Here is a 22,884-nt window from a genome sequence, read left to right as displayed (position 1 = left end):
TCCATAAGTTTATTTAAATTATAAAATGATTGTACTGAATTTATGTCAGATTATCAGAAAATTATATGATTTAAAAAAATAATTTTCATATGTTGGAAAGCCAAAGATTTGATACTCTAGTAGAAATATTTTTGACAATATCAATCATGAACACATAACACACACACATACACACTCACACACACATCCTTACTACAGTATAATAGAATTCTTTAAAAAGATGAAAAAATGGGTGGACATGGGCAGTCTTCCCCAGAAATTTAGAGACAAAGTGAACAAACTTGAAAGAAATTTTGCCGTCTCAACTGTCGTCTTCAATAAATTTCTACCTATATTTAAGGATATTTTCTCCTGCCCAATATTTCCACTCAGTGCTTATTCAATGTCCTCTGACAATCCTCCAAAAGCTATTAAGGGTAGAAAACAGAAGTATGTGCCTAACCTTATTTAATAATTTTTTTGTCACTTTTTTTAAAGGTGATGGTGGTTTGTGATTGTAATTATTCTAAGTGAAAAATTTTGTTTTTGAATGTTATTTGTGAATTTTAGGTATGAATTTTTCAGTAGTAAAGTGTTTTTCCAAGTTTAATCTCATGGGATTTGTAGAAATTTGAAATATTTCTCTCTTGTCAACTTGTCTTCTTTCTAATATTACCAATGCATGTTTTTTTTCAAATTTCTTTCTTTCCAGGAGAACCACTATAACAGTAAATGAACTGTTCACATTCTGCTGGTGTACATTTATACAAGTTAAAGGTGAGTGTGTTTGTACACATGCACATACGTACCTCTACACATAACACCTACATACTTGTACACATAATACATACACACTTACCTATGTATGCATATAAATGTTGAATGAAATACAATTAAAATATTTATTGCATGCATTATCATGTATTAAAAGTAAGTAAAGAGATAAGTTAAAATTCGTTTATCCAATTGAATCTTTAAAATCTTATTATAATACAGACTAGGTTTTTCTTGAACTTTAAAGAAAAATTCACTAATTTCAGGGAATTTTTCGACCATCAGTGATGACCTAGTTAACTGCTACCACCTCCTTCTCTGCTGCCTTGATTGGCTCTTTGCCAACGTCCTACTTAGCAACAGGCGTGACCTAATTTGCAATAATTTTATTGGTTAGTAGTGAGAGTATTTTTGTTATTTATTATTTTATTTATTATTTATTAATATTATTATTATTATTTGCTATTGTGAATTAATGAAGTAATGGTCAGTTTGTTTTTATTATGATTTTTTTTTGAGTGTTATTTGTGGATTTTAGGTATGAATTTTTCAGTAGAAAAGTGTTTTTCCAAGTTTAATCTCATGGGATTTGCACTTTACGTGCACATTCACTGACAAGCATTCGCACGTACACACACGCATACATATACACATACACACACACACACATACACATACATACGCGTACACATGACCAGGCTTGCCAAGAAACTACAGCCTTCGCGAATACAAAATCCCATCTGAGCCACCGTGTATCATACAAATACTTTGTGACAATCATGATGGTATATACAAGGAGGCAAAGGGTATCAAGGAACATTTCTTCAAGCAGTACATGAGAAAATTGTTTGAGAAAAAGGTTGAGTGTTTCGGGGTTTTTTTTCGTTCGTTTTTGTGTGGTTTTTGGTTGTTGATTTCGTTTGTTTAATCTATGCTGATGATGAAAATGTTGATGGTGATGATGAAAACATTGATGGTGATGACGGTGAAATTGTATTCCAGATTCTGATAGGGCAGGCAGACAATCTCATGAAAGTTTTAGAACTTGAAAATTTTGATAGAAACAAGTATTCAGTTATCTATTTATTCCACTTTTATTCATCCATGATATACCGTATTCATCCATTTCATTCTATCCACCCATCCACTAATTTTTTTTTTTGTAAATCTCTACTTAGTAAATCTATATATAGTATTTTATTCCATCTACCTATCCACTGTTGTTATATACATCTATAAATGGCTTGTTTTCTCCGCCCATCTAGTAAATCTATAAATAGCACATATGACGAATTCGTCTTAAACATTGGAGATTTTGATGAGCGAGTCTTCTTCGGGGCGGATGCTTCAGCTGAAATCGGCACCCCCACTCCTGCCAACAATACTCCTTGTGCTATTGGTAACATTTGGGAAATTTTTCTACCCTTATTATTGTTATTGTTGTTGCTGTTGCTGTTGTTGTTGTTGTTGTTGTTGTTGAGGTTGTTGTATTTGTTGATGCTGTTGTAATTATTGTTGTTTCTACTGATAAATTTAACCTCCATTGATGATGACGCAAATGATCTTTGCTATCCCCGTCGTCAACAGCAGCTGCCAATAGTGAAGCTGGCAACGTTACTTCAGCAGCAGCTGCAGCATCATCACAGTTACCGCCGCCATCGTCATCATCCTCATCTGCAAATGCGTCGTCATCATCGACCTCGTTAGCTTCGTCGACGCCGATGGTCAAGTGTAATAATGGTAACAATGGTGACGGTGAGAATGCCAGTACCGGCTCTGATGTTGACAAGCATTGGACTAAATCATTAGAGGTTGGTTGGCTGGCTGACTGGTTGGTTGGTTGGCTGGTTGTATTGTATTGTATTTGATGACAATACAATGCAATTGTTGATTGGTTAATTGAATATTTGACTGACTGGTTAAAAATGTTTCACCCTGTATGAATTTCCACCAAAATAACAGACGAAACAGTTGCATCCCACCACACCGCTGACGAACAGAGGCTACCTCGGAGAAAAAGACAGATTCACTTCCCCCGTCTCGACAGCCACGCACAGCGTCAGTCGTCTGCTTGCCCTGCTCTCTAGTCGCAAGTATGGTCCATCAGATGAACTGTCTAGACTGTTTGAGTTAGCTTGAGTTTTTTGGGCTTTTCAATTGATTCATGTTTTTTATATTTATGTCCTTATATTTTTTTCAGAATTATTAATTATTTTATCTCAAGTTCATCAGTTATTTATTTTATTTCTTTATTAATTTTTTAAAATAGAAATTGTCCAAAGAACCCTTCTGCATCTATAACAAAGAGGATTAGAGATATGGGAGCCATTTTTTGCAGAGAATTTTTACAGGTTTGGCTGATGATTGGTTGGTTGGTTGGTTGGTTGATGGATGGTTGGCTGACTAATAGATTGATTGACTGACTGATCAATTTTGTTGAATCATACTATTATTAGTTAATGTCATCATTTTTACATTGCCTAAATACATTTGCACCCACATAAGTACCTAACTAACTTAGCAATAAAATTTCTCGTGACAGCCAAACAACGCCAACAACAACAGCAACAACAAAAACGTCATTGACGACAGCAACAACATGAACAACACGATAGTAAAGAGCAGACTGTACTTATCTGAGAGTTTATATTACCTGTTGTTGGAGAAGATAATACAGAGTGAATCTAAAAATCCAAATTTCTTAGAGAAGCAGATTAATACAGTCGTTTCTGTACGTTTCTCTCGTTCGTTTGTTTGTTTGTTTGGTTGGTTGGTTGGTTGTTTCTCTGTTTGACTATGTGTGTTTGTCTATTGGTGGTGGTTATATGTCTCTTGTCAGTTTGATTTGTTTTGTAGATTGTTTGTATGCTTGAGTGGCTTGTCTGTTGCTGTGGGATTGTTTGTTTGTTGTGGGCTTGTATATTTGTTGTGGGCTTGTATGTTTTCTGTTGTTTGTATACTTGTAGTTTTGATACTTGTAGTTTTGGTTAAATATTTTTAAAATTTCTTGCAGACCATATTAGTCCAAGATGAATTACACAGATCCTTGTTTGCAGTATGCCTGGAGATTGTCATATTCTCATATAACTCTCCAAAGTATGTGTTTTTTGTGTGCGTCTATGTGTGTATGTATATTTGTATGTTTGTTTGTTTGTATGTGTGTATTTATGTATGTGTGTACGGTTGTGTGTATGTATGTATGTATGGTATGTGCGTTCGGTTGTGTGTATGTATGTATGTATTTATGTATGTATGTATGTATTTGTGGGTTTATGTTGCTAGATAAGTTATTTGATTTGTTGAAATAACTTTATATATATATCAATTCTATTTATATCTTGTCAGGATTTTCCCATGGATAATTGATGTATTGGAAATTCCGGCTTTCAGTTTCTACAAAGTGATTGAGATTGTTAACAGGGTTGAGAAGGGATTTTCTAGAGACGTCGTTAAGCACTTGAATAAGGTTTGGTTGATTGGTTGGTTGATTGGTTGGTTGATTGATTTGATTGATTGATTGATTGATTGATTGATTGATTGATTGATTGATTGATTGATTGATTGATTGATTGATTGGTTAGCTGGTTTGCTGACTGGCTAATTTGTTAGAGAATTGATTGACTGATTGATTGATTGATTAATTAATTAATTGATTAATTGATTGATTGACTGACTTATTCATTCGTTCATTCACTTGGTAGATTGAGGAGATAGTCCTAGAAAGTAAAGTGTGGAGGAGTGATTCTGTGCTGTGGGACGTCTTGAAGAAATATGGACCCGTTCCAACTGTTGAGGAGGTATAATAATAATAATAATAACAACAACAATAATGGTGGTGATGATGATTGATATAAGAATGATGGTGATGGTGATGATTTCTATAATGACGGTGATGATTGTTATAATAGTGATGGTGATTTCTATAATGATGATGATGATGATGATTGTTATAATTATGGTAACGATGACGTTGATGATGAGTTCCATAGTTGCTGATGGTGATGATGTAGTGGTTGTTGCTGTTGTTGTTTAGATTTTATATCATAAGTTGTTGGGATGCTACCACTTCTTATAACGACATATATCAATAGGTGTTGTTGCCGAGCCAGTTCAGTTCTGAGAACATCAACAACCATAACATCAATAACAACACTAATAACAACAACAACAATAATAATAGTAATAGTAATAATAATACCAAAACGTCGTCGACTGCCACACGACAGCCGCAGCTACAACAGCCACAACAAAATCTTAATTCCCCTATCAATTCTGTATATACCGTTATGTTGAATTTAGTTAACCAAGGTACAATTTGTACCTTTGATCATTTATTTGTTTATTTCATCTTAATGATTTTAACACAGGTTATAACTGCAGTCTAGGCTGTGTTGATCTTTCATTCATTAATTCATCATTCATTGGGTCATTCACTCGCTCACCTGTTCATTCACTCATTTGTTTCACTCTCATCCTCACCGTCATTGTATCAAATGTGGATATGATATATTGTGATATGATTTGATGAATAAATAAATAAATATTATGATATATCATGATATGATTTGATGAATAAATAAATAAATATTGTGATATATTATGATATGATTTGATGAATAAATAAATATTATGATACATTATGATATATCATGATATAATAGTATTAATGATCACTGACGTCAGTCAGAATCACTGTTATAATCATATCTGATGTCGCCATCTTAATCATTAGTAATAACATCACCACCATCTTATTATTAATCATCACATCATAATCTTAATCACCGCCACCGATCAACGCTAGCAGGGTCGCACTCCAATCAACCGATAGTCGATGCTTTCACATCTCCAGTTCCAGTGAAAAGAAGATTATTCGACTCTACGCCTTCATCGTCGTCGTCATCATCGACATCATTATCAACACCTCTTATAAATGTGTCATCATCATCATCTACTACTACTACTATTGCTGCTGCTGCTACAAATAATAATGGTAACCTCACCACTGCTTCTAGCGGTTTTATTAATACTACTCCCATAGTTATAACCCGCTCACCCACTAAGACCATCACTACTAGGAAGGTGGCTGCTTCAAGGGCTGCTACTACACTCGGTGGTAACAGTATTGGTAATGCTATTAGTCTGGTGGCTGTTACTGCTGCAAACGTTTTTACTACTTCTTCTGCCTCCACTACTGCTACTACTGCTTCAACAGTTGCAACTGGTAATATAATTACCAGATCAGTTATGGCTGATAGTAATAGGAATAATGTTAATAGTAATGCTGGTGCTGGTTGCAATAAGGTTGGTTATGGGATTGGGCTGTGTGTGTGTGTGTGTGTGTGTGTGTGTGTGTGTGTGTGTGTGTGTGTGTGTGTGTGTGGCGTGGAGTGTTTGTATATGCATTTGTTTTACTTTTTTGCGTATTTTACATGTTTTATATGAGCTGTTTGTTTGCTTGGTTGGTTGTTTGTTTGTTTGTTTATTTTTAGCAGAATTAAAATTTTGTTGTTACTGCTGTATTAAAGTTAAAGTTGTGTTGCTGTCTGATTAAGATTACGTCATTGGTCAACTTTTTCCACCTCTTCGTAGAGTGTGATAATACACCTCAGTCCAAAGCAGAAGAGAAAGAACGTTGAAAAGATCGACAGCATTCCGAGCGCTCCCCCCACCAAGATGGCCTCCCTTGCTACTGTCAACAACGAAAACGTCGTCATCAACAACAACAATAATAATAATAATAAACCTAAAAAATCAGGATCAATACCGTTGTTCTTTAGAAAGGTGTGTGTGTATGCGTGTGTGTGTGTGTATTTTTCATTGTTTATACTGTTATTGTGCTATTTTGGTTGTGTTATCTTTTTTTTAAATCACTAATCATCATTAATGATAGTCATCAAAATCATGTCTTAATTTCATAATTTACAACACCCTATTATGCTACTAATAGGTTTATTACCTGGCCAGTACGCGACTGAGGGATCTGTGCGATCGCATCGGCATCGACCAGTATCTGTGCAATATCATCTGGACCTGCTTCGAGTACACGTTCGTCCAGCACATACATCTACTGATGGACAGGCATATTGATCAGCTGATCATGTGCTGTGTGTATGTTATTTGTAAGGTATGTTTGTTTGTATGGTATCTCTGTATGTTTGTTTGTATGTATTTGTTTGTTTGTTTGTTTGACTGATAGACTGACTGATTCGTCGGTTGATTGATAGATTGTGATTAATTGTTTGATTGATCGATTGATTGATTAATTGTTTGATTGATAGATTGATTGATTAATTGTTTGATTGATCGATTGATTGATTAATTGTTTGATTGATAGATTATGATTAATTGTTTGATTGATTGATTAATTGTTTGATTGATAGATTGTGATTAATTGTTTGATTGATTAACTGGTTGAAGGTAAGAGATTATAACTGTTCATTCCACGAGATCATGAAATGCTACAGGCAGCAACCACAAGCTGAGAGTCACGTATGTATAGATAATTTTTTTTTCTATGGTTACATTACTCAATCATTTTGGTGTGGCCTAATGGTATTATGGCCAAGTTATCTGGCAGCATTGCTTGGGTTTGAATGTAAAGAGAGGACCTCATCTACCAAATGTTTGTGTGTGTGTGTGTGTGTGTGTATATATATATATGTGTGTGTGTGTGAGTGAGTCCTTGATTCATATGTTGTTGCCTGTACTGATAGCCTAATCTGAGAAATGTCAAAGAGAGATTTGTAAAAGATACACCTTATGCTACAATCATAACCCCTAACGCATACAAATACAAAATACTAATCCTACAATACACCAAATATCTGTATACAGGTTTACAGGAGTGTGTTACTTGAGAATCGCAATTTACCAACAGCAGCATCAGCAGTAGCAACTTCATCTTCCAATTTTTTTGAGCCTGCCGGTCAGGTGGCCAAAGCGCTGGACGCTAGGGATGAACGGAGATTGAGGAGGGAGAATAAGCAAGGTGAGGGTTTTTATTCTTTCATATTTTGTTAAATTATTAATATTAATTTATATATTTATTAAAAATCATCCATTCACCAAAACCAATTATGGTATGATCCTAAATATTTCACCATCCATTCACCAAAGTCAATTATGGCATGATCCTAAATATTTGGAAAAATTATAATTCATCCTAGCCAGAATGTGCCTGCTGTATAGAATTACAAATTCATCTCAATGGTGCATTTTTAAAAGTTAAAATTCACACTCACCTGAAACATAAACTATGAAAAATGTACTATAAAAATTTGACCAAACAAACTTGAACACCCCCCCCAGAGCTGAATATGGTACGTTCCTCGAGTACCCTACCTGGGCCGGAGCCAGAAAGTCAGCCACCGACTCCGACGAAGGTGGCTGGCGTTGGTACGTCGTTTCAATTCGAGGAGAGGGGTGATCTGATTAAGTTCTATAACTCTGTGAGTAAATGAGTGAGTTAGTGAGTGAGTAAAATGAATGAATGTAATGGTGAGTGAGTGAGTGAGAAAGTGAGTATTAGGAGGGTGATTTAAGAGTTAAAATGTATATTTTCATATTGCCAGATTTTCATAGCACTGGTCAAATCATTTGCCATAAAGTTCAACATCAAAGATGGAGTGAGAGACTCTTATAAATATTATTATTTTATTATAATTGTATTTTGTTATTTATCCTGATGTGAAGTGTAACACACACACAAACAAACAAACAAACACCCAAGCAAACAAACAAACAAACCAACATACATATGAACATTAACAAACCAACATACATATGAACATTAACACACGTGCACAGAAATCAGGCAACGTCATTCTGTCTCCGCTACCGGCATTGCACAGTCAAATGGTCTCTCCCAGACGCGTCTGCAACAACATCTATGTCTCGCCTATCAACAACAACAGTAGCAGAGGCATGTCTAGATACCGCGACAACAACAGCAGTAGCAACGACAACAGCGGCAACAACGGTGCAAGTGGTAGTTTGACTCCTTGCAGCGCTCTTTTCTACTGTTTCAATAAGAGCCCATCCCAGGTCTGATTTGTATCTTGTTTTGTATGTTTTCTGTTCAAGTTTTTTGTATGTTTGATCGTATGTATTTATGTATGTATGTATGTATGTATGTATGTTTGTTTGTTTGTATGCATTTGTATGCATTTGTATCTTTTATATCAGTGTGCGCGTATGTTGGTGTTTGTATGTGCTGATTTTATATGGATATATAAATGTCTGTGTGTGTGTGTGTGTGTGCGTATCGCCTTTATACGTATATATGTTAATCCTTGTAAAATATTTCTTCTCCCTCACAATCAGGATTTGCACAAGATAAACAAAATGCTGAAAAAGGGCTCATTCAATAGCAGCAACAACAACAACACCACCAGCAGTAGTAGCAGTAGTAGCAGCAACACTCCAAACATTAACAGCAGCTGCAACTTCAGCAGCTGCAACTTAACTCCAAACACAAACAAAAATCTGATGAATATGAACGACTGTGACGACAGCGCTCACAGTAACGATGATACAAGGTTCAAGAAGCGTCTGCATGCTGTCGTCACTGAGAGGCTTTCTCGTAATGGGCCTAATAATTGATTGATTGGTTGATTGATTGGTTGGTTGGTTGGCTGGTTGGTTGGTTGGTTGGTTGGTTGGCTGGCTGGTTGATTGAAATCTGAGTGGCTGGTTGATTAACTCGTAGATTAATAAGCCAGCAGATGATTGGATTGTTGATTGGTTTTGGGATTAATCATTGAGTGATTGCACAGGTTAGCTTATATTCCAATAAATATGATGCCAGTTGACGTTCCTTCAAGATTACGTTTTGGAAATATCTCCGTACGTTTATAATGCTATGCTATATGACTTACTATACCTACATCTTCACTAGTCTATCTATCTATCACATCTTTCTTCTCGGTAGTTGTAGTATCCAAAAATTTATTTAATTTATTAATTTTTTGCCTAATTTTCTAAATTAGTCTGTTGCTGTTGACAATTAATTTCACTGAAATTATCCAAAGTTACTCTATACCTACCCGTTCAATTATTTTCATCCGTTAAGACGTTCTATTTAATAATTTATATGTATTTTATTTATTTATGTTATAAATGATCGATTTGTATTCAATTATTTGAGTATAGTTAGCGTACAGATTTTGTTCATTAATAATCTAGTTGCCACTGCTATCTTTCGTTTAGTAGCCAGCGAGTTTTACATTCTGCACGTGTTTCCAAGAAGCTATTTCCAAATTTCCAGATACGGTTGTGTTGACTATCTACATGAGGCTTTATACGTGCAAAAATATCGTAACATACGTTAATATTACATTTTTACGGTTGATTCGGTTTACTGTATTTAAATATCTTGCTACAATAATGTGAGGAGGTGGTTATATTTCTTGGAAAAAGTTCTAAATATATGATGCTATATTTGTTTAGAAATGATTCTCTCTCTTTTTTTCTCTCTCTATCTCTATATATTATCTATATCTAATGGGTGAATAATATTTATAAATTGTGAGTCTAACTTTCGTTGTGTAGGTTTTATGGCCGGCAAGAGTATAGAAAAACTACAATTACACTTCAAGAATAATCAAGTGATTTTTGTAAATACCGATCTGTGAATGACTACACTCCACTCTCTCTCTCTCTCTCTCTCTCTATCTATCTATCTATCTATCTATCTATCTATCTTTCTGTGTGCGTGTGTGTGTGTGCGTGTATGTATCTCTATTTATGTGTATGTAACTATACATGTGTATGTATATATATATTAAGTTTTGTCGAATTTAATCATGAATTCATCTATATGTATATATAAAATCATTATGTTTTTAAATGCATGCAATGGAAGTATATATATGTGTATATATATATATATATATATATATATATATATATATATATATATATATATATAATTATTTTTATATATATATAATTATTTATACAATCTATCTAAATATGGTTGTGTGTGTGTATTTGTGTGTGAATGTGTGTTTTTATGTATTTGCATTTCATTCTTGATTCTTATTAATAAATTTATATAATTTTATAGCATAAGTGTCTTTTTTTATTTAATAATAATTATAACATCAATTATTTTCATCTATAATTATAATTCGACTTGGCATTATTATGGTTCAAAAAGTAACTTTATTTTTTAAACAGTTAACTAATCAAATTATCAATTGAATGATTAATAATAATGAGTAATTTTTAATTATTAATCAATTTTTTAGTTATGGATGATAATGACGTTTGTATCAAGTTTTTGTCTATTTTAATCAATTTTTATGTGTGTTTGCATGCTTTTGTATGTATGTAAATACATACATACATATATATATGTATATATATATTTCGCCATGACTCGATTTTTCTTAACCTTTTTTTGGGAGATATTAGTAATTAATTGCTAATCTTTTTTCGCCATTTTCAAATTTTAAATATATTTATCTGTATTATAGACCGAATAAAATTTTGATTTATTGTCTTTGTCCATAAGCTTGGGCCCTGTTGGTTTGTTCGTCTGGGACTGAAGTGTGGACGGAGATTAAAAAAAGTTTAAAAGTGGATTAAGAAAAAAATGTTAGAAATTTTATTGGTTATTTGAAGTTTTTTTAAAAAACAAAATGGACGACAAGCACGGTTGTAAACAAATGATTTTTCGCAATATTTAAACTTTTTTCTATCTTATATTCAATTTCACAGGCCGATATTTTATTTTTGTTTTATTTTACTTTTAATACTAAATATTATCGGACTAATTTTAATTTTTCTGATTAACTAATTAAAAATCTAAAGCCCAAATTTAAAAAAGTTATGTTAAAATTTTTAAAATAAGCTGCCAAGAGCTAAGTATGTAAGCTAAGCAGACCAAAAATAAACTCAAAAGTAACGTCTAACCGTGTAATTTTAGTAAAATTAAGGTTGATTAGAAATAAAATTTTATCTAACTATAGTTAACACACTAATTAAGATATTAAATAACTAGTTGATCAGTCTTGTTTTTAGTTTTATCCTTTATGATAATAATTAATTCTTGGAAGGTTAAGTTAAATAAACAACACAGACACAGTTAGCTAGTATGTTAAAATATGTTGAAAGATACTCATGAAAATGGGCATTGCTTGCATGAATACTGGTGTAAGTTGGGAGTTAATTTTGCATTTGAACCTGGTCACAGATAGTCACTGTGCAAAACATACCTACTGCTATAATCAAAACCCAGGCCATTTATCTTAACCATTGCCAGATATACCATCTACATTTTCAATGTTAAAATTAAAATTATAGATTTTAATAAGTGGAGTATACAAGAATCACCGAATAATATTAATAATAAATATAATTATAAAAATTATAGCATAAAAATTATAATATAAATTTGTTTAATTATGCTTAGATGTATGTAGAGTATGTCGATTGGAGGGTTCCATTGAGAAGCCTTTATTCCATCCATGCCTATGTACAGGCAGCATCAAATTTATCCACCAAGATTGGTAATATTTATAAAATAATTAAAATTGGTTCATAATTGTTTTTATTATTTTAATTGTTTTCTTATTATTCATATTTTTTCATCATTAATTTTGTCGAAATAATTATTAAAATTTCTTTTCAAATTTTTCCTCCTTAGCTTAGTTCAGTGGTTGAACTATAGCAAGAAAGAGTACTGCGAGCTATGCAGACACAAATATCTGTTTACTCCAGGTTTTTCATAATAATTGTTAATAATTACGTTAATAATTATTCATAATTACGATAATAATTATTCTAAATTACGATGATAATTATCATAATTTATGATACTAGTGAAGATGATGGTGGCAGTGATGGTAGTAGTGACGGTGGTGATGATAATTGAAAGAATGAGATTATGGTATTGATGTTGACGACGATGATGATGGTGACAATAATAATAATAATAATAACAATATTAAAAATGGTTTCTTTCAGTATATGCCCCAGACATGCCAAAACGTCTGCCTATTAAGGATATTTTAGGCGGATTATTCAGAAGTGTAGGGCGGGCCCTGAGGTATTGGCTCCATTATACATTGGTGGCTATTGCTTGGCTTGGGGTGGTACCTTTAGCAGCTTGTTAGTAGTGTCAATTTAAAAATGAATGATTATGATTAATTATGGTAAACTATGGTTATTTGTGGATAATTATCGTAAATTGTAATGAATTGTAATAATTCTGGTAAATTGTAATGAATTGTGAAGAATTATGGTGAATTTTTGTACACTTTTATCAATTATTTTGATTTTTAATGGGAAATACTGTGACTAATTTTGATAAATTGTGATGATTGAGAAGTGTTATGGTTAAAATATGATGAATTGTGGTGAATTATGGTTACATGTGATTGATTATAATTAAGAGTAATAAGAAATTTTATAATTTTACCTTTTAAAGTTATAAGAATTCATGCTGGATTGATTTAATCTTTTATGGAATATTTGTGGCGAATTATGAAGACTTGTGTGAAACGTCTTTGTGAATTATAACGATGAATTATGATTAATTATAGTTAATTATGATAATTTGTATAAATGTGTCAATTAATATGTATAATTAACTAATTGAGTTCATTGAATGAAATGAAGTGAATGTAGGTATGATAGCGTTTTTTCTATTTATTATCTATATCTTTTATTTTTTTTTATAAATAATTTAGTAAAAATAATTTTTTTAATTATGATTAATTATTCTTCTTATTATTATTCTTAATATTATACACAGGTAGGATATATAGGTGTCTTTTTACTACTAGTTCTGTCGGTTCGTTACTCTCACTACCGCTCGATTTTGTGTCGACGTTAGTTTTTAATTTCATTCTTTTATTTCGTCGTTCTCTCGTTCGTCCAGTCCTTCAATTGACCGTTCATTTCTTCATTCATTCATTCATTCGTCGTTCGTACTTTCAGTCACACTTTCATTCATTTATTCATTCGTTCGTTCGTTCATTTATTCATTCATTCTTCTTTCGTTCGTTCTTTTTTTCTATTATTTGTATTTTATTCTCTCATTCTCCTTTTCACGGGTTTTTTCATAATGACGCGCATTAATTCATTCATCATTTATGCATTTATTCATTCATTCATTCATTCATTCTCTCGCTCATTCACTCATTAATTCACTGATCCACACATTCACTCTTTCCTTCACTCATTCATCCAGGGAGAACATAATTTCAGACTGTTTCAGAGGTTGTTTCATAATGACTTGTACTCTGTGCACATTCATAAGCCTCGTCTGGCTCAGAGAGCAGATCATGATTGGTCCGAACAATATGGTCCCGGGGGTTCCCCAAGGGAATTTTCCCAATAATTTCAACAATATGGCCGCCAATGGTGATGACGACGACGACGATGATGATGATGATGATGGGGATGATGGGGAGAATGATGATGATGATGATGAAAGAGAGGCTGCTGCTAATGTTGAGGTGGTTTTGTTGTTGTTGTTGTCGTTGTTTATAGTAATGTTGTTGCTATTATTGTTATTGTTAAAAGGTTAAAAAGTTCAAAGAGGTCATTCTCTTTAACGTAGTCGCACTTTTTCAGAGGTATATAACAAAAAAGAGACACAGATTATATAAATAGAAGTGAAAATGAGGAATGATAAACATGGCATGCATGCCGTAGGTAGGTAGGTAGGTAAGTAGGTGTCTGGAGATCTGTTTGCGTTCAAACTCAGTCACTGCAACGCCAGGAACAAGCGCTTCTAACCATTACGCTGTCACTCTGCCTATTGTTAAAGTTGTTCTCGTTGTTTTTGCTGTTCGTTTAATTTATAACAGAATTAAATTGTATTCACCAAGGGAGTGTATTTAATAAAACACCAGTGCTAATTTATTCTCTCTTTAAATTTATTTATTTACACTAAACCTACAGCCAAACGCAAATCAAGGACAACAACCACAACAGCCACTGCAGCCACAGCAGCAAAGAAACAACGGCGATAATAATGCTAGAAATGGTATATGATTGATCAATTTTTTTTTGAGAAGGTTATTATTATGATGAAAGAATATTTTTGTTTAATTTTTTGTCGGTCATCATCACCATCATCGTCGTCATCATCGTCGTCGTCGTCATCATCGGCATCACTATCATTACCAGAAGAAAATAATTGGAATCCGCTGGAATGGGATAGAGCTGCTGAAGAGCTAACATGGGAAAGAGTGAGTGAATGAATGAATGAATGAATGAATGAATGAATGAATGAATGAATGAATGAATGAATGAATGAATGAATGAATGCATGTATGCATGAATGAAGGGTTGTAGGTCTGCCTGAACGAATGATTGAAGGAACGAACGAATAAACAAACCAATAGATGGTTAATAAAATGAACGGTTAAATTGAATGCATTAATGGACGAACAAATGAATGAATGAAGGAATGAATAGATGGATGGATGATATATTTATTTTTCATTCATTCATTCACTCATTCATTCATTCATTTGTTCGCCCACTTAAATTTATCCAGTTATTAGGTTTAGACGGTTCACTACAATTTCTGGAGCACGTATTCTGGGTTATTTCACTCAACACTCTATTCATATTGCTATTTGGTTAGTGTCAACGATGAAGACGACGACGACGATGGTGATGGTGATGATGATGATGACGACGACGATGATGATAATAATAGTGATGATGATGATGAGGATGATGATGATGATGATGACGATGATGATGATTTCCCCCCACCCCCACCAACAAAACAGCTTTTTGTCCTTTCCACATTGGTAATTGCATTATCACTTTTTTCGACATAAAGAATTATGTGAGTTATTGTTGTTATTGTTGTTACTATTGTTATTATTATTATTGTTGTTATTATTATTAATATTATTAATATTAATATTATTATTATTATCATTATTATCATTATTATTATTAATATTATTATTATTATTATTATTATTATTATTATTATTATTATTATTATTATTATTATTGTTGTTGTTGTTGTTATTTGGTTGTTTAGTTCAGAGCTAGTAGCGGATGGTTGTCGGATCTCATTCCCATTATTAATTACTGCTATTATTTATTACAATTATAGTTATTGTTAATCATAATTAATCGACTATAATTTATTATGATCAATTAACTATAATTAGTTATAATTAATTGATTGATTGATTGAAGTTCGTAGCTACCAGGTTTGATGGTTTGTTATCAGCGTTGCTTGGCTATTTAGTGACGGGTCTTATACTGTCGACCTTTAACTACTTGTCTGGAGTTTTAAAATTTAAGAGGTCGGTCTTGATGATGGCGATGAAGTTGTGGGGATTGTGATGGTGATATTGTGGCGATGGTAATGATGATGATGGTGGTGGTAGTGATGACGATGATGATGACGATAGTGGTGGTTGTGATGACGATGATGATGATGACGATAGTGGTGGTTGTGATGACGATGATGATGACGATAGTGGTGGTTGTGATGACGATGATGATGGCGGCGGTTGTGATGACGATGATGATGGTGGTGGTTGTGATGACGATGATGATGATGATGGTGGCGGCGGTTGTGATGGTGATAATGATGAGGAGGAGGATTTTTTTTTCCCGCCAGGATAAAAAAGTTGACAGGCGTATGTTACATCGTCGTGAAAGTTTCATTGCTCGTGGTCATGGAGATTAGCATCTTTCCGTTGATTTGCGGATGGTGGCTGGATATCTGTTCTTTGGTCTGTTTTTTTCTTTGTTTGTCGGTTCTTTGGCGTGTTTATTCGTTCTTTGTTTCGCTTCTTTGCTCTCCGATCTTTGTTTTAATTTTCTTTGTTTGTTTGTTTGTTTGTTTATTTGTTTCTTATCTGCCGTTTTGTTTATACGTTGTTTTTTTGCATCATTTCAACGTCACAATACCTCACCCACCCCAACACGTCATTATGACGTCACGAGTGATCGTGAAATCACGTGATCGCGATGACGTCACGATCGTTCCAATTAATCGCGACGACAACACACGCGTCACCACCACCCGCCACTACTACCAGAGCATGTTCGACATGACGATGAAAGAGAGGTTAGGCAACTTCAAATCGTCACCAACTTCATCGTCCTTTCTGCACTGGCTCGTCGGCATGGTCTACATTTTTTACTTCGCGTCATTTATCTTGCTGTTAAGAGAGGTGTTGAGACCTGGAGTTCTCTGGTTCCTTAGGAATCTAAACGATCCGGATTTTAATCCTGTTCAGGAAGTTAGTTGGTGGGTTTGGATGATTGGTTGGCTGGTTGATTGGTTGGCTTGATTGATTTGTTGGCTGATTGATTGATTAATTGGTTGGTTGGGTGATTGGTTGGCTGGCTGGTTTGATTGATTGGTTGGTTGGTTGGCTGAATGAGTTGATTGGGTGATTATATTTTTCTTAACGTATAACACGAGAACAAACAAAAAGCTAAGAAGTATCTTCCTCCTCAGATGATCAACCTGCCAGTCTACAGACACGTCAGGAGATTTTTAGCCTCTCTAGTCGTCTTCGGAACGATCGTTCTCGTCATGTTGAAGCTGCCCGTTTTCTTCATCCAGAAGGTTCTGCCCACCTTTCTACCCTTTCAAGTTTCAATGTCCAGGTCGGTTGTGATGATGATGATGACGATGTGACGATGATGATGATGATTGTGGTGGTGGTTGTGGTGGTGGTGCTGCTGCTGGTGGTGATGATCATGGCGATTATGATTTTATCATGATGAGTTTGATGAGGATATTGGTGATGACGGTGATAAAGTCCGTTTGGTTTATTCAGAAAATTATTCCTACGATTCTAGCGTTTTAAAAGTTTAAATGATGGTAATAACGATGAATTAATTCATATCAAAGATATGAGCACGTTGAAGCACGCACAAACACACACACACACACACGCACACACAAACAAACAAACGCACTTACACATACAAACACAAACAAACAGTCCAGAAACTGTGATGAGCGAACTCTCCCTGGAACTCCTCCTCCTACAAGTCATCCTACCCGCCTTACTCGAACAGGGTCACATCAGAAACTGGATCAAGACCTTGGTCCGCGGTTGGTGTCTGGCCGTCTCCTACCTCCTAGACATCAGGTCCTACCTTCTCGGGGATGTCCCGCTCAAAAACGATACTGAAACTGCCAACAAAACTGAAACCGCAAACAAAAATGAAACTAATGCCGATGTTGATAGCAAAGATAACAATGTAGGCCAGCAACCGAGAGCAGAAGTGGATGAGAAAAAGTTGGAGGAGGATGAAAATGAAAAATTAGGTCACCCGGAAATGGAAGTCGATCAGACGAAGATGAAGACTGGCGTTCCAACTGGTCTTTTAATTGGCGAACATTTCGTGGAAACGCAAGCAACTATACAAGAAAAATTTGATCAAACTGAAGCTAAATTGGCAACGAACCAAAATTTGAAATCCAACCCTTCTGATTTTGAAGTTAGTGAAACTATTGCCGAAGGCACAAAGGAAGTTAAAAAAGTTAGCAAGAGTCATAAAACAAAATCGGATTTGAATCTTACAACTGATAATAATCTACGTCGCGATGAACCCGGGGTTAAAGGTCAAATACCCGTAGAATCTAACCAACCAGACGCGTCAGAATCCACTAGATCTACGAATAACGAAATCCCATTGGACAGCAGTGTTGACCACGTAGCGGTAGCTGAATTCCGATTGGCCGATGAAAATCTCGGTCAGACCATTTCAGATTCTCAGAAGGTTTCTAAAACTAACTTCGAGGCCATTGTTGATAAGTCAAATATCGCCGATTACAACCTGCTAGAAAGATTGCTTTATGGAGTTGAAGATGTTAATAATGATGATAACGACAATGGTGGTAAAGGTAATGCAGAGAAAACATCATCTACTTCTGACGCTAATTCTGGTAATGCTGCTAGTGACGTTGTTAATTATAATGATGATGATGATGATGATGATGATGATGATGATAATGATGATGATGATGATGATGGTAGTGGTATAAAAAAACGAGGACAAAAAATAACATCAGCTAATTTGCAACGACAACAACGATCAAAAAGACATCAATTACTACTACTGCCACAAGAAAATTTGTCGCCGCTCCAACAGCCGCTAAATTCGTCGCAGCAGCAACAGCAACAACAACAAAGCCATCTACTGCCTGAATCTCTAACTAGTGCAACCACAATGACGACGACAACAACAACTGGAACAACGTCAACACGTCAGACTAACCAACAATCTCAGCAACAATCTCAGTCGGAACCAATGTCATTAGGACAACAACAACAGCAACCACAACAATCGCAGCTACTACAACAACAACAAAATCAACCAGAACAACCACAACGACAACACCAACCACTACTGCAGCAACAGCAACATCAACCACAGCAGCCACAACGACAACATCAACCACAGCAGCAGCAACAACAACAACCACAACAGCCACAGCTACCACAGCTACCGCTACTACAATTTGTGGCTCCAATGGGACTTGGTGAAAGGCACCAAGCAATGATGAATGTAGCTGGAGCGTTAGGATTCCAGCCCTACAATACACCCACGTACTTCTCGATCAAGGTTTGATTGAATGGTTGATTGATTGGCTTTTGATTGGTTGGTTGATTGATTGGCTTTTGATTGGATGGCTTTTGATTGGTTAATTGATTGAGTGGTTGAAAAATTTGTTTGTTGATTGATTTGTTGAAAGACTTGTTGGTTGATTGATTCATTGATTTGTTGATTGACTGGTTAATTAATTCACACCACACACACACACACACACACACACACACGCACACACACACGCATTTAGATATAAACACATAAATATAGATACTAACTTACACATATACATACATTCATACACAACACAAGCACATCCCTACATTTTGATTGACAGCTGATCGTATTGGTTACTCTCATGTGCCTAACTTTGTTCATAACCAGTTTGATCTCCTTCGTAGTTCCAGGTTATTTCGTCGCACTTAACTAGTTAATTATGCATAATATAGATGATAATTTGCATATTATGTGAGTTGTAAAACATACTAGTGTACATAAGTATTCAAACTTACAAAAAAAAGCATACAAAAACATACATATATGCATCATACATACATGCATAGAAACATACATAGAAACATACATACATACGTACGTACATACATAGATACATACGTACATACATACATACATACACATACAAAAACATACACACACATACATACAAAGACAGGCATACACACACGTACAACCAAAACGTACATACCAAAACGTACAAAAGTGTACATAGGCAGACGGCTGATGTCATTTTGGATGGGTGACAGTCGAATTCACGAACTCTACACGGCAGCCTTGGGTCTCTACGTTTGCTGGCTGGCCCTAAGGGTTGGCGGGGTAGTCTTCAAGTGGGTGCCCCAAGGGACCAAATTTATGGTGCGGAAGATTTTGGAGTGGATTGTTGTCGTAAGTTTGGGATAGTTTTTGGGGTGGGAATTTGGGGTGTTTTAACTCGTTTATTTATTCATTCATTTATTCGTTCGTTCATTCATTCATTTAATTAACTAATCAATCAATCAATTAACTAGCAAATTATTTATTTAGCTTGTTAATTAGCCAACCAGTTAATTGATCGATTGAACATTATTTCGGATAATTCTAATTTTTCAATCGATCAATTCACCAATTAAATTAACCAATTAACCAGTTAACCAATCGGCCAACCATTCAACCTATCTTCCAATAAACCAACCAACAGACCAACCAATCAATCGATCAATCATAAAACTAATGAACCAATCAATCATTAGGTAATTCAATTTAAATTTTCAGATATTGAAAGTGGTTTTTGTCAGTGCAATACTGGCGGGCTTCATACCGCTGTTGTTTGGCGTTTTGTTTGACCTGGTCTTTATGACACCATTTAAAGTTCCTCTAGACCAATCACCTTTGTTTTTTCCGTGTCAGGTCGGTTGGCTGGCTGGTTGATTGACAAGTTGGTTGGTTGGTTGGTTGGCTGGCTGGTTGGTTGGTTGTTTGGTTGGTTGGTTGGCCAGTTTCTCATCCATTCATTTATTCATTCATTCACTCATTCATTCATTCATCCATCCATCCATTCATTCCTCCATGCACTCCTCCACAGAACTGGGCAGTCGGAGTTGTGCAAGTGAAGACATTGGCAGCATTCGCCCTGATGGGGCCGAACTGGGAATTCAGGAACGTTTTAGAACAGGTGATGATGATGATGACGATGTTGGTTGTGAATGGTGATGATGATGATGATGATGGCGATTGATGGTCATCAATCGCCATCATCACCATCGTCATCTTCATTATTATCGTCACTGCCGTCAGCTTAGTTATAATTATTGTTGCTTTCATCTTCATCATCGTCGCTATCCTCATCATCGTTATCGTCATCATCATCTCTTTCATCATCATCATCATCATCGCCATCATCATCGCCATCATCATCATCACCTCTTTCATCATCATCATCATCGTCGTCGTCGTCATCATCATCAGGTATACGCCCAAGGTTTTAGAAACATAAACGTCATGTTGGTGGTGCGCAAGATCTGCTGTCCGATTTACATTCTCCTCGGCCTCCTAATCACGCTTCCATATCTCTTTGCCCAGAGTATTGTTCCTATCTTCGGTGAGTTATTGGATGGACTGAGTGAATCAGTGGATGAATGATTGAAGGCATTGATGAGCGAAGGTTGGTTCGTTTAATTACTCTTCCATATCTGTTTGCTCAACAGAGTAAGGTTCCTATTATCGGTGAGTTAGAAGAGAGAATTAGTGAATGAATGCATGAATGAATGAATGAATGAATGAATGAATGAATGAATGAATGAATGAACGAACGAACGAATGAATGAGTGAATGAATGAATGAACGAACGAACGAATGAATGAGTGAGTGAATGCTGGTCGATTTATATTATACTGGTGTTCTTAATTACTCTTCCTTATCTATTTGTTTCTATATTCGATGAATTAATGGATAAACTGAGTGAATTAGTAAGTGAATGAATTAATGGGTGAATGAATGGATGAATGAATGAGAAAGTGAATAAGACAGACAAGTAGATGAATAAACATTAATTTTGATCTCCATCCAAGTTAAAGACATGGAAACCCGCCACATTGTGGAACGTCGCATATACCCCTTCCTATTCGCCTGCTCACTGATCTATTGCTTCTGTCACTTCCAAGCCAGCCAGTTCAAGAGACTGTACGAACATATCAAGAACGATAAGTGAGTATGAGTGTGACGATGGTGGTGATATTGTTGGGGTGGTTATGATTATGATGACGGTGATGTTGTTATGATGATGATGTTATGATGACGACGATGATGATGATGATGAGGTTATAATGATGATGATGGCGGTCTGGTGGCTGTGATGATGACGATGATGGTGGTTGGTTTTTAATGGTGATGATGCTTATCATGGTAATGATGGTGATGTTTGTTTATGATGATGATTTTGTTCTGATGATGATGCTGTTGTTATAATGATGATGATGATGGTGGTGTATTGGTGGTTGTCATTATTATTATTATAGCAATTTTACTGGACTTGAAACCTCGACCCAAAAAAAATTTTTCTCATTCTTTAGGTACCTGGTTGGCCTGCGCCTTGTAAACTACGAGAAGAAATGATGATGACGTCATAATAATAATAATAATAATTCTAAATAATAATAATATTCATAAATAATTATTATAATTATTTTTATGATTAATAAGAACAATAACAACAATTATATATGCATGTATTATTGGGCAATTTTTGACTGTGTGGTGTATTGGGTGGTGTTTCTTTCTCTCTCTCTCTCTCTCTCTCTCTCTCTCTCTCTCTCTCTCTCTCTCTTCTCGCTCTTTCTATTTCTTTTTTCTTTTTCTCTCCTTTTCTCTTTGTCTCTCACTCTATATATAATTACACTTTTCTTATAAATGTATTATTTATCTTTTTTTTAAATAAAATAAAAGTATTAACAACAAGCGATTTGTTTGTATAGAATTTATTAAGCTAAATCTAACAAATGAGAAAAAGTAATGTAACTATAAATGTTTGAGGAGTTCCCCATGATAAAATAAAATTGTTAACAATTA

At 34.8% G+C, this 22,884-nt stretch overlaps 1 protein-coding gene across 1 annotated transcript; it reads left to right on the top strand.

The window, feature by feature from the left end:
- Window positions 1-220: 220 nt before the first annotated feature.
- Window positions 221-22,431, top strand: HELRODRAFT_183471 (hypothetical protein; the record flags this gene model as incomplete). Its single annotated transcript, XM_009012503.1, has 40 exons — window positions 221-429; window positions 692-756; window positions 1,020-1,145; window positions 1,452-1,612; window positions 1,756-1,820; window positions 2,019-2,152; window positions 2,341-2,534; window positions 2,716-2,882; window positions 3,023-3,104; window positions 3,296-3,484; window positions 3,767-3,849; window positions 4,099-4,198; window positions 4,980-5,061; window positions 5,558-6,057; window positions 6,346-6,537; window positions 6,704-6,880; window positions 7,591-7,744; window positions 8,065-8,204; window positions 8,328-8,381; window positions 8,563-8,799; window positions 9,079-9,293; window positions 12,407-12,480; window positions 12,727-12,870; window positions 13,517-13,592; window positions 13,955-14,127; window positions 14,899-14,960; window positions 15,272-15,356; window positions 15,513-15,571; window positions 15,937-16,046; window positions 16,367-16,481; window positions 16,791-16,985; window positions 17,216-17,367; window positions 17,709-18,675; window positions 19,204-19,338; window positions 19,661-19,730; window positions 20,045-20,226; window positions 20,903-20,992; window positions 21,286-21,418; window positions 21,888-22,023; window positions 22,389-22,431. The coding sequence occupies 40 exons, from the start codon at window positions 221-223 to the stop codon at window positions 22,429-22,431; spliced, it is 6,327 nt and encodes a 2,108-aa protein (XP_009010751.1).
- Between the last annotated feature and the right edge of the window lie 453 nt (window positions 22,432-22,884).

The sequence above is a fragment of the Helobdella robusta genome (assembly GCF_000326865.2).
Source record: "Helobdella robusta unplaced genomic scaffold HELROscaffold_108, whole genome shotgun sequence".
In the NCBI taxonomy this organism is placed as follows: Eukaryota; Metazoa; Annelida; class Clitellata; order Rhynchobdellida; family Glossiphoniidae; genus Helobdella; species Helobdella robusta.
Note: the sequence above shows the minus strand (reverse complement) of the source record. Positions and strands in the feature narration are given on the sequence as shown.